Raw genomic sequence first — 12,835 nt, forward strand, 5'->3', positions numbered from 1 at the left:
TGTGTGTGTGTGAAAACATTTTTAAAAGGTAAACTGTTTTTCATGTGATAAAAAAGCCCTTTACAATCAGCTTTTGTGATATATATATATATATATATATATATATATAAATATATATATATATGTATGTATGTATGTATGTATGTATGTATGTATATATATATATATATATATATATATATATATATATATATATATATATATATATATATATATATATATATATATATATATATTATAGGGGGACAATAAGGTGTGAGCTGCTAATAAGGTTTGTCTCTGAAACATCTTTATTAATTATGGACATTTTTGATCATGTTTTGCTTGAAAATGAGATGAATGAACACTATAAAGAAACTAATGTGTAAATTGGCAAACATTCACCTTAGTTTATGGGTGTTACAGAGAAACCTGCATACATCAGCCTGTATTCAGGCCCACTGAATGACATCACACAAAACACACACACACACACACACACACATGTTTGTTTTAGTGAAAAATGGGGACATCCCATAGGTGTAATGGTTTTTATATCGTACAAACTGTATATTATATCGCCCTTCACCATTCTGTATGATTTATAAGTGTTTTGAAAAATGGGGACATGGGTTATGTGCTCATAAGTCACCCTCTCCTTGTAATACCTGTGTCATACCCATGTCATTATACAGAGGTGTGTCCTGATATGTCACAAAAACAAGAGCACACACACACACACTCATCCCATTACACTCTAACAGCAATTCCTACACTCCTTTAGATACAGAGACCATTATTTACACAGACACATACACCCTTGCCTCTATGCTGTGGGTACAGGATGGCTCATGTTAAAACTGGCTGGTAAACTGATTCCTCACATCACTTAACTTATTTCAATCTAGTTGCTATAATTACCTAAAGCTGCCACCAGTTTAATCAGCATGTCTTAAATCATTTGGAACTTCACAATCTCTTGATAAATGAAGGCAACATCATATTGTATTGAATAAAATGTCAATTTTAGTAACCGCCTATACAAAGAAACAACTAAATTATTAGAACTAAAAAATATTGACTTGTGAAAATTAACTTCATTGTAAGTTTTAAATACAATTTCTTCCAAAAAAACAATAAAAAAAAAACAAGAAGAAGATGAAGAGAAAGACAGTCATATATAATATGATTTTTTTCTTACAGGGGATGCATGTCTGAAAAACTGGATAATTCCAGCAGAGGTGTTAAACGGCTATAGTGTTCAGTCCTGGGTGTAGACCGGTTTAATTCATCCTTAACTCACAATGTGGTCAGGTTCTCTGCAGTTAGGTTTAGAATCTGAGATATCATGACTAATAATATTAAATAAATAGTGGTTTTCTTGGTCTTGTGTTCATTTAGGCAGTGTTAAGGTTGGTCTTAGGCATCAGACATGACATCTATGTCCTCAGATCCGGTCTGTTTGGTGGCAATCCTCCAGCGGTTCATGTGGTGGTTTCCCTTCTTCTTCTGTGTGCACTCTGGGCCCTCTTCTTCCAGCTTCTGCCTCTTATACTTGGTCCTGCGGTTCTGGAACCACACTTTTACCTGAAGGGAGCAGATGATCAGGACATAAGTGCCATAAAGGTTTTGGTAAGTAGGCTATACGGTTGACAGTTTAGCCTGTCACTAGTGAGAAACCGAGACAGATCGTGACTGAAGCTTAGCAACAACGTTTAAACTCATTTCTGTTCTAATCGAATCGTTTTAATGCCACGAGACAGCAACAACAATTCCGGATGATTCTGGTTTTTTTTCTTCTCAATTTCTTATTTGTTTCAGAACTTTGTTGCATATGAAATCCACCCCCCTCCTCCAAAAAAAAATAAATAAAATAAAATAAACGAAAAAAAAAAAAAAAAACGATTCCATATATTTTAAAAGGATTTAAAAGATCTCGCAAATATGAAGTAGCCGTTTAATGTATTTGGATTTCTAATTAAAAATGTTCTAGCCTAACTGGACATTTCACACATTTAAAGAAGGCAATATGCTTACCACCATAAATAGTCGCATTAAAGAAACATAAGGATAGTAAAAACATCCCAGCAGAAGGTGAAGGAAAAACGATGATTTACCTTTATTTTTTATTTTATTTATTCTCCTGCGCGCCATGTTGAACAAATTCAGGAGATGCTCGAAACACGAGATCGTGAATCATTTTTCATAAAACACTGGCCTACGCTTAGAAATTAAAATAAATTAATTACCCACCAAATAGTTGGTATAAAGCGATGTTAATAATCATATTATTTAACATTAGTTTTATTTATTTATTTTATTTTATTTTTTATAGCATAGCTTACAAGATTTTGTAACATTTTACAAATTAGTATGTTGCGACATATCAAGTCGTGTTATTTTACTCTTTATTTAGCCAGATGGCATAATTTGGAGGTACAAGTAAACTAACTTTTGCCAGGGTTTGAATGAAATGTAGGCCTAAACACACAAATGAGATATATAGCTATTCTCTTTTATATGACGATTAAAACGTTTTCAAACTGAGCTTTACATCATTTGATCTGGGTGAATGGGTTAGTCTTACTTACAAAGTAAGTTGCTAGGCTAGAACTCATTCTTGGCCTAAGATAAAATAATATCACAGAGCGACACACGGCCAGCAAGCGTCGGATTTATTCTGCTATTGGCCCGTTTCTGGATTTAGCAAGCAGCCCAAGTGTTGTTTACATTATCGTGTAGGCCAACAGCAACAGCTTGTCAGTAAAACATTAATCATTCAAAATAAAGAAATGTCTCATTATTATAGTCGTCAGTTTCCACTCATTGCACATTTCATACCAAACATTTCAACATAACTTAAAAACATTTATCATCATCATTATATAGGCCCGTTTACGTAGCCTATCTATTTTAACTATCGATTCCTGGTTCCTCAGGAATATTTTTTTTCTAGTTGAAGCCTTTTTTGTCTGTTATATTTGTGAAACTCGACTGAACACTTTCTCTAATTGCAAGCGAAACCGTAAGCTAAAGACTATTTTAGCTGTGCCTACTTTTGTGCCTTTAAAAATATTAGCTATGAATAGATTTTCGATGTGCATGAGAACAACATAATTTGAATTGTGTTATAGCACTAGTTTACTAATGTTTACCTGAGTCTCAGACAGGCTGAGGCTGTTAGCGAGCTGTTTCCGTTCGGCTCCGACTACATAATGGTTCTTCTCGAAGGCTCGCTCCAGGCGCAGCAGCTGAGAGGGCAAGAACGCGGTGCGGATCCGCTTGGGCTTCCTTGCGAAAGGTCCGTGCAATAACAGCGTGTCCTGTGAGACCTCGCTTCCTGAAATAATAATAACGACAATAGGCACTTTAAATTGCATATAGACGATACGGGACAGCTTCATTAAACCCATAAATTAAACTGTAGGCTAAGGAACATTTAAAAGCTCTCTTCGTTTAGCCTAAATGTAAGCAAATGTCAATGCCAACTATCGACTTTAAAATGTCAAAAAAGTACCCTGCTTTTATGACTAGGCTACTTTAATTTATATATATTTTGGAATAGTATAGGCTATGTTATGCTTTATAATTGTAGATTATTTTAGAATAAACTATAGCTATTAACGCACTCCAGTTTGTTTTGGGCGATTTTAAAGTTAGCTTATTCAAACGAGCAAACTTCAAACTTGATTTTTTGGAAGTAATTCTTTAAGAAAAGTCTGAAGGATAGACTTTATGACAGAATAATATTTTAGGTAGCTGTGTATTTATAACTCGCTAAGAAATTATGAAAACAATCAAAATATTTCTCTATGCCCCTTCCATGGTAATTTTTGAATGTATTTGTCTAGAAAATATGAATTCCAAATAATAAGAATTAATTGAAATAAATAGCCTTGCAAAATATTTGAATCTTTTTCTTTCTTTCTTTCTTTCTTTCTTTCTTTCTTTCATTAATAGCCATGTAATTTGCCTTTAACACTCATTACGCATAAGATGACTAATTAACTTTTAACCTGATGATTGACTAGTCTATAAAACAAAAAAAGTCACAGGGTCAGTCAGTTTTAAATGTTCTTAATTAAAACAGTTGCAGCAAAAAAAAAAAAAAAACAAAAAAAAAAAAAAAACAAAAAAAAAATCCAGCATTACAACTAGGCCTATACGTTTAATTATTAGAAATGACCTATCCTAGTCTACTAAACTCATAAAATTAGACTCCTCATTAAACGTCATTATCACTGTTAGGTCATGTATTAGCACTTCTAGCTAATTAACAATATTTGACCTTTATATAAAAAAAATTCAGTTCATTGTTTAAAAGTCTTTAGACAACAGCTTCAACACCAGAAGAGAACAAATCGTCCAATGAGCTATGAAAATAAAATAGTGATAATGAGGAGCTGTAACGAGTTCATCAGAGTAGATTCGTTATCTGTCATTAGCTCGACAGTGATTAGTGTGCAATAATATATAAGTAATAACAGAGTAATTAAGAAGTAACTGTCAACTAGCCTAATAAAATATTACATAATTAAATGTCATCTTGGACACTCGGGGAAAAAAAGAGGTAGCCTAATCTTACGTTAGATTATTTACCATAGCCTATAAAAATAATTTACAAACGGGATTTAAGGCAGAATAAATTGTATCTGCATTTTGCCGTAGGCAAAAACTGGTGGACATTCTGAATTCAAGATCAAGCAATTACTGTTATCGGAACTGTTCTCCAATCCTGCTGTTATATTACAATCCTGCTTTTGTCAGTGGACAGCCTGGTCTAAATCTGTGTGTCCCGTTTAAGTATCGCCCCAGGGCGCGCACAAAGCAGTAAGCATGTCAGTTGTGATTTTTCATTTGCAGGTTTTCCGGCGTTACTTTCCAATACAAAATCAAACTATCAGTGTTATCCCGCTCCACAGTAGTAAGCAGTCTAACCTGTAGCCGCAAGCGTGCATTTATGATGATCAGATGAGTTCAGTGAAACACGCATGCCTTTTAATGCACGGCAGCAAACGCAGACTACTTTTATTGAGCGCCATTGGAAAAGCATACTTCATATGCAAATGCTATTTTATTATTTTTATTTAGGTGAAAACGTTGTTTAATGCGTGGTGGATGCAAATATCGTGTTAAATGCTTACCTTGAAACCGATGGCCAAAAAACCTGTTCCTTAAGACCCACGGATAGAAATTTAGTGGTTCACGGTGCTGCGTGCCAAAGAAATGCGGGTGTTGGAGGTGTGTGCCGCCGAGCTGGTGTGGGTGCATGCTGAGAGGTGCATGGTTCACAGTCTCGGAAAACACCAGCTCGGGGTTTGGATAGAGCGCGCGGCCTGCGGGGCTTTGATACCCGTTAAGAAAACTGTCAGCAGGCGCCGTGTAGCTTAGGGCGGTAGGGCGAATAGGGTCTTCTTGTGTTAAGGGGCTTTCCTTAGCCACCAAAGACTCAATGGTAAAGCAACGCTTTCCCGTTGCCGAAAACATTGTCCTTGACGGTAGCGGTACAGTCCAGCAGATGATGTTCGCCTTCACGTCCTTTCAAAACTCCCTTTTAGTGACCTCTGTCAGCAGCACTACTTTAGAAAGACATTGTAGGGTTAGACAGAAACTTAATATGAAACACCTTCATATTCCCTACTTTGGCCAACTGCTCTGTAATCCATCGATCCACGAGTGTCCATAAATCATGAAAGGAAAAGTGAGAATATAAGCTCGAGACCCATGAAGTTGGATTTGAGGGACGCCACACAGTGTCGTCTGAGGCTTGCACTCATTGGATGAAAGCCCTTGGCTCACAGAGCTCCGGCGGTGGGCGGGTCCCTCGTTCATTTGGGTCAGATAATGAACTCTATTAGTTTGATCATTCACTTCAATGGGGCTGCCTCCAACAGGTCAGTTCCTACGCTGTAGATAATCGAAAACTATTTTCCTTGTCACACGTCAAACATTACGCAAGCCTTCATGGTCTAGGCTACTACAATATGCAGTCTATTCCAGCCTTGTTAAGAATATCTAGCCTATAGAAAGAACTTGTTTTAAACTTGTTTTCTTCATTAAAACTTTTCATTAAAATATCACGTTTCTTCAGCTTAGCCTTACTAACCTAAAAATACCAGAATATCAGATTTTGATAATTTTGTTGCTTCTATTACAAAAAAATAGAATAATAGCCTATTTCCAAGAAAACAAAAATGAGTCTTAGAGTAGCCTAAAACAAACCCATATCCGTTCTATATTAATTTTGAAATAGCATTAAGAGTTAATTACAATATTAAAAATAAAGGTTCCAAGAGGGGGTTTTCACAGCGATGCCAAAGACGAACCCGTTTTGGTTCCCCTAAGAACCTTTTAGTGAACAGTTCTTAAAAGAAAAAAACGGTTCTTAGTGCTTAGTAAATAACCTTTTGCAGAATAAAAAGGTTCCAAATGTTCTTTGTGGAAACACTGACGCCAAAGAAGTTACTTTTTTTTTTTAAAGATAGTAGGCTATAGTAAAGCAAGCATTTGATTGATTCTCTGACAATTATGCCTACAATGAGTTCTGGTAAATATTTTAATTTTCACCCACCGATAATAGGCTACATATTGATCAGCAGAATATAGCCTAATGAAACAAATAGGCTACCGAGTACAACTAAACTCGTCAAAGTGATGACTGTTTTGTCTATCCAAACCGTAGTTACAGTCATCTTTTAGTCTTTAACCATGCCTGTCGATTATAACGAAGAGTCGCTGACCCGTGTACGCAGTAACGTATTAACTTGTTTCACTGCGTGATTTCCAGAACTGCACCTCGATAAGATCTCGTGGCGGGCCAGACTGCACCTGTTTCCGATCATTCAGCCGGTCAGCGGACTCGGACTGGCCTGCAAGACAGCATTATGAGGTCTAGCCTACACGACTGAGCGGCTAAATTACTGAAACTATTCCGTCTCAGTGTTTGATAAGAGTTTTATGTGTAGGCATTGCGAAGAAGGCTTCAAGCTACATAGCTCAAGAACTCCTGCCTCGCTATTAATTTACAGACCGATGTATATTTATCCTGAGGGGCTGTTCAGCGACCGTTTCACGTTGTGTTTTAAAGCTAATGATTAGGCTAAATGTTTGACAGGCTCGTTAACTCCAGTGCGCATTAGAAAATCATTACAGTTGGCAGAACAACATGTTGAGCGCCTATTTAGAAAGCAAAAACCCGTGAATACGCACAGGCATGCTTTAATTTAAGACGGACCTCTACACACTACCAGATGATTAATCGTGTTTATTAAAATTCTAACCATTGTTGTTGCATCAAGATGATACATTTAAGAATCCAGGACCTAAGACCGAAATCGTGCTTATACCATTATTATACGCTTAATATTTAAATCATATAGCATTTTTATATAAGTAACGATAGCTTCCAAACTGTTCTAGTAAATGTTGTGTGTGTGTGTGTGTGTGTGTGTGTGTGTGTGTGCTTTTACGTCAAAACACAAGGTATATCCAATTATAAATATTGCACAGTCTTCATCGATGTATTGGCTAACTACCTAAATATTGTCAAATTATTACAAATCAACTTGTATTATCAAATGTAAGACCTACTCTTTTTGTTTTAAAGGCAGACATACCATTTATTTTAATTTTTAAATTACTTGCACTAAATTACACTAAATTAAGAGTCCAGTGCTTTCATTGTTAGGCATTTGGTATCTTTAATGGACAAGTGACAACGGATCTCTACTGCAACAGTTGTAAACTTTTTTCTTCTACTTTTTGTCAGATGTAGCTAGACTGTAAAACAGTGTACACAATTAGTATAATGTCTTAAATATATACTCAGCATCTGAAATTAAGGTGGTAGCATTCGTATCCACATTTATAACAATTACTTAAGTGTTCGTTATCATTTTTATTATTAGCTATCATACTTGAGTCGTGGAATGCCTGCTGCGTTTTTACTAAAACCTTCTCGGCATTTTAGTTCAGCCTCTCTGAGCTATGTTCAAGGCATAACATGAGCATCAAATCATAATTTGCACACATACTGCATTTTGTATTTCAGATTTATATAATTTTTGATTAACAAAAGGAATATGGTACATATTCGTTCATACAGTCATTCGGAAAAAATTGCATCGATCATACTTATGCCATACATGGACCTAAATGTGCAATGAAATGACAGGGAAAGAGAGCGAGAGAGAGAGACTCCTCAATGTTTCCGTCTGCCACTCTTCTCTCTTGTTCCATAATTAAGTGCTCAAGGAATCTGTAATGAATGCTAATGGGGCAACCAGCCATCTGCACAAACACAGAATTAAAAACTACCATGCTGAGAGAAGAGAGAGAGAGAGAGAGAGAGAGAGAGAGAGAGAGGGAGGGAGGGAGGGAGAGAGAGAGAGAGAGAGAGAGAGAGAGAGAGGGGGGACGGGAGACAGATTAAACCTTTCACCAAAAGGAATCGTTTTAAAGGAGACAGACACTACGTTGATAAAATATTTTGTGGTGAAGTAAATAATACAGAAAAACAAATGTAATTTTTAATTAAATTATTTAGCTCAGGTTAGAATTTAAAAAAGTACATTCAAAATGTAAGCTTGTAGAATTCAAAGTTTTAACTTTTTAGATTTTATATTTTAGCCTACTTGGAATAGTTTTTTATTTTTTTTACAAAGATTGTTTAAGTAATTATCAAAGTAATGATCCCACTGTTCCCATCATGCGCTTGGGCATGTATAATTTATACGTTTTTTTTTTTTTTGTTGTTGTTTTTTGTGCTGTTTTCGAGATGTATTTAAACAGTTTTATGGTTGTTTTTATTTAGTAACTTGCTGTTTTGAGACATCTAGAGTTAATTTTGTTCTCAAAACGACCCATTCTAAGTATTGAGGTATCTGTGTTAATTTCGATGGGGTTGAGCTCAGGGCTCTGTGTGGGTCAGTCACGTTCTTCCACACCAAATTCATCCATCCATGTATTTATAGACCTTGCTTTGTGCAATAGGGCACAGTCATGCATGCTGCAAAAAGTGGAAAAGTGGCTTCCCCAAACACCTTCCTATGAAGTTGGAAGCACATCTTATCTTAGTATGCTGAAGGATTTCCACTTCACTTGAAGTAATGGGCCAAAAACCTGAAAAGCAACGCCATACCCATTATCCCTCCTTTACCACACTTTACAGCTGGCACAGTGCAGTCAGGGAGGTAATGTTCTCCTGGCATCTGCCAAACCCAGACTCGCCCATCACACTCACAAACCGAGAAGCCAATCTCCACATAACAGGTTTCCACTGCTCCAGAGTCCAGTGGTTGCATACTATACCCAACTGCATCTGATACGTGCCATTGTAGCCTACATGGTGATGTAAAGCTTGCATGCTCAGCCATGGACAACCATTCCATGAAGCTCCTGTTGCACAGTTCTGATATTAATGCCATTGGAAGTCGAGAGCTCCTCAGCTATGGAAACGAAAAAGCATTGGCATCTTTTACACACCAGCAGCCTCAGTGCTCATTGACCTCACTCTGTGACTCTATGTGGTCTTGGAGTTGCTGTTGTTTTAGACGCTTCCATTTTCCAACTTTACAGTTTATTACTAAAAGGATGAAATTTTACAAACTGACTTATTGTAAAGGTACATTAATATATATTGTATTTAAGAACATAATTTAAAATTAGCAATATATTATTAAAATATGTAGCTATGCTCTGTTAAAAATAAAAAATAAAAAAAATAAACAGATTCATTGTGAGTTGTCCCCAATGATCTATATATTATAGATCAGTGGTTGTCCCCCAAATTTGTATAACAAGGGACTCTGTTTAGAATGTAGTTTTGACTGACCAAAAATAATCGTACTGTTTATTTTTATCTGTATTTATTTTTTTAGTTATTTTTTGACAAATTAACATTACTTTCTAAATGTTAATACCTCAGTTTCAATAATAATTCATAAAAAATAACCAGGGTTGGAGTTTCTGTTTCACGGCTGTCCTACTGACCGCTGCTGCCCTCTAGTGGTATTTATATTAAACCGTTTTGTAGAGGTATAGTCACAAAAAGGATAAAGTATTGACATGGTTTTGAATTAGTGTGTAATGGTCAGCCTACTAATAGGCACCACAAATTTTGTAGCCAAATTAAACAGAGGCAGTATGAATACACAACTTTGAAATGTAAACAAATATTTATTTAAACTTACAAAAGGGCAATCATCCAAGCCCAATAATATAATTAAACATGACAAAAAATAGAAGGAACAAAGTCTTAACCAAAAAGAAAAATCCAAATTAATTTCAAATGCAAAATAAAGTTTCCAAAAATAACTTCCTTAACAACAAGGTCAATTTCAAAATAACTAAACAAAATACCCACAATACCTACAACCCTCAGGCCACACTCTCCACTGCAGCAACAAACACAGACTACCTTCCATTACAAAGTCATTCACATTTATACTGGTGGCCAGCACCATTACCCCATGGGGAGGGACAAACTCACATACAACACTTTACACATGTTCACCTAAATATACAGCGTCTAAAAGAAACATATTGGCATGATGTTATAATTAATAAATCTACTTTGATGTTATTAAATCATTCACATTAAACAGGAAATAACAGCAACAACTCGGCCGCGTTGCCCCTGAAACCCCCTCGCTCAATTAATACATGGTAGATTCCCACCCTAAGCGGAACCAATAATTCCTGCCATGGTTTCCTACCAAGACTCTAAAAATCACGGGACAAATGCTACACGGGAACAATACACATCATTTACAGGTATTCCATTCACTCTGATCAATAATTACAATAAACTCTTATCACTAAACAGTCTCTGTGTGTGTTTGTGAGTATGTGTGTGTATTAAAGTCCATGTTGAATGTGCGGTCTTCCAGTGACCGTCACATAGTGCATTAAGACAAACGTTTTATCTTTTGCTGTTATATTCAGAAGAACAAACATTGTGTGGGGGTATTATAATAATGTATTATATTGTTAATCTGAACACCTATACACTTGTCAAGTGGGCCACATCAAATTGAAACCATCAGTAGTTGTAATTTTGCATGGTGAAGTATGCTATTTAATATGAAAGTATAAGTATATAGCATATTTGCATATCTCTGCCTTTAACTGCTGCAGAAGATGCTGAAAAGAAGAAGAGGAGGAAGAAGAAAAAGAAGCAGAAGAAAGCAGAATTGGATGGAATTAAGTCCACAGTGAAAATTTACAAGATCAGAGAATTGACTCTGATCTAACATTAAATCTCTTATAAAAGTTTTGTAATGAGGTGCCATTATTTGCTGAATTTTAATAGGCTACATACAGTAGATTTGAAGTTTGATTTTATTTTGTAAACGCTACATTTGACAGTTAGAAACATTTAAACCAACAATAATAAATAAATATATAAATATGTTATAAATTAAACAGATAAATATACATATCAACCAGATTTTTCTGCATTTTCTTTTTGATAGAGCGCCAAAATGTAGTCAAGGAAGCTTTTAGGAGACATTTTGGGTGAAAGCTTTTGGTCTCTCAGCATTCTGTTGTCTTTATTCTCCAGACCCACCTCGCTCTGTGGGAAAAAAGGAAATTGATACGACTGATGCTATCAAATGAGTGAAACAGTCAACTCTGCTGATAACTTGATGATTCATTTTAGTTACTATGACTATTAAAGCTGTGAACTGATGTAATTCATTAAGTTACTTTTTCTTCTATAAAAGGTGAACATACCGTTAGTCTCGTGATGATATTTTCAGTTTTGCTTAATTTGAGATGGCCAAGGCCATTTTTAATGCAATCGATGACTGAGGTTTCCACCTAAAAAGAATGACACAATACTGTGAATTAAGCTGTCTTTACACAGCTGAAGTAAGGCTGCTGTATGTATGCCTGCTCAAAATTCACTCTAAAAGTACAATTCTGATAAGAGCCAACTCAGCTCCTAGTTTCAAAGTATTGTAATTGCTGTGTAAATGTATTTATGGCAAGTCTAAAAAGCATTGAATAGTCTATGTAAAGACAACCGAAATGCTACTTCAGAAGCAATTCTGTGCAACCTTTTCTATGTACATTTTTGCATTAGTAATGAGGTAAGCAAAAAAAAAGCAAGAAAATTAGTAATTAATAACTGATGCATGTCATACTAACTGATTGCGGGTCAGATAAGCTAAAAACATAAACATGGCTTACCGAACAACTGAACTTGTGACATCTGCATTCATCCTGGATGATAAAAAGAGTCATCTGTTATTAATTTATATTAAAGCAGACTTGTTTCAAAATTTTTATCTGCCAGTGGCAAAACCATTTTAAGTCTACAGTCTCAGAAAAAAAGACACATGACTGTCACTAGTACCCTTTCATAAGGTACTAATATATTTATATTGTAAGTACAAATTTGTACTTTTAAAGTACTAAAATGTAAAATTTAGAGGTACATAAGGTACAAAGATTTACCCTGTAGCTTTTTGTAGCCCTACTGCTGCAGTGCCAGTCTTTACCCTTTTTCATGAGAATGTAGAAATTGAAAGTGCTAAGTCAAAACAAAATTTCTAGTTTCGTGGCAAAAGGATTTGATCTTATACTGATGGAACAGTCATGCAAATGGAAAGGAAGTCAGAGCAATGCACAAATATGATGCTATCTCATGTTATTCTGATAAGCATTAGGCTGTGGTTCAACTGCATGTAAGAGAGCCAGTGTATTAACCAGTATCTACATTCAAATGCACATTCTGGAGCCCAGCTCTCAAGAGCTATGAAACAAGTACAAAATCGAAAAAAAAGTTTGTGAGTACTTACCTTCGCCTCATCGCATTTTTCTGTGCAGCTCTGTAAATTAAAGAAAGAAT

The 12,835-nt window shown here is 35.6% G+C and overlaps 1 protein-coding gene across 1 annotated transcript; it reads right to left on the reverse strand.

Moving 5' to 3' along the window:
- Positions 1-609: 609 nt before the first annotated feature.
- On the reverse strand, positions 610-5,757 carry LOC113057049 (homeobox protein EMX1-like). Its single transcript, XM_026224068.1, has 3 exons — positions 5,124-5,757; positions 3,135-3,319; positions 610-1,566 (listed from the first exon to the last, which is right to left on the reverse strand). The coding sequence occupies exons 1-3, from the start codon at positions 5,464-5,466 to the stop codon at positions 1,399-1,401; spliced, it is 696 nt and encodes a 231-aa protein (XP_026079853.1). The 5' UTR covers positions 5,467-5,757; the 3' UTR covers positions 610-1,398.
- Between the last annotated feature and the right edge of the window lie 7,078 nt (positions 5,758-12,835).

This window comes from Carassius auratus, chromosome 38, assembly GCF_003368295.1.
Source record: "Carassius auratus strain Wakin chromosome 38, ASM336829v1, whole genome shotgun sequence".
In the NCBI taxonomy this organism is placed as follows: Eukaryota; Metazoa; Chordata; class Actinopteri; order Cypriniformes; family Cyprinidae; genus Carassius; species Carassius auratus.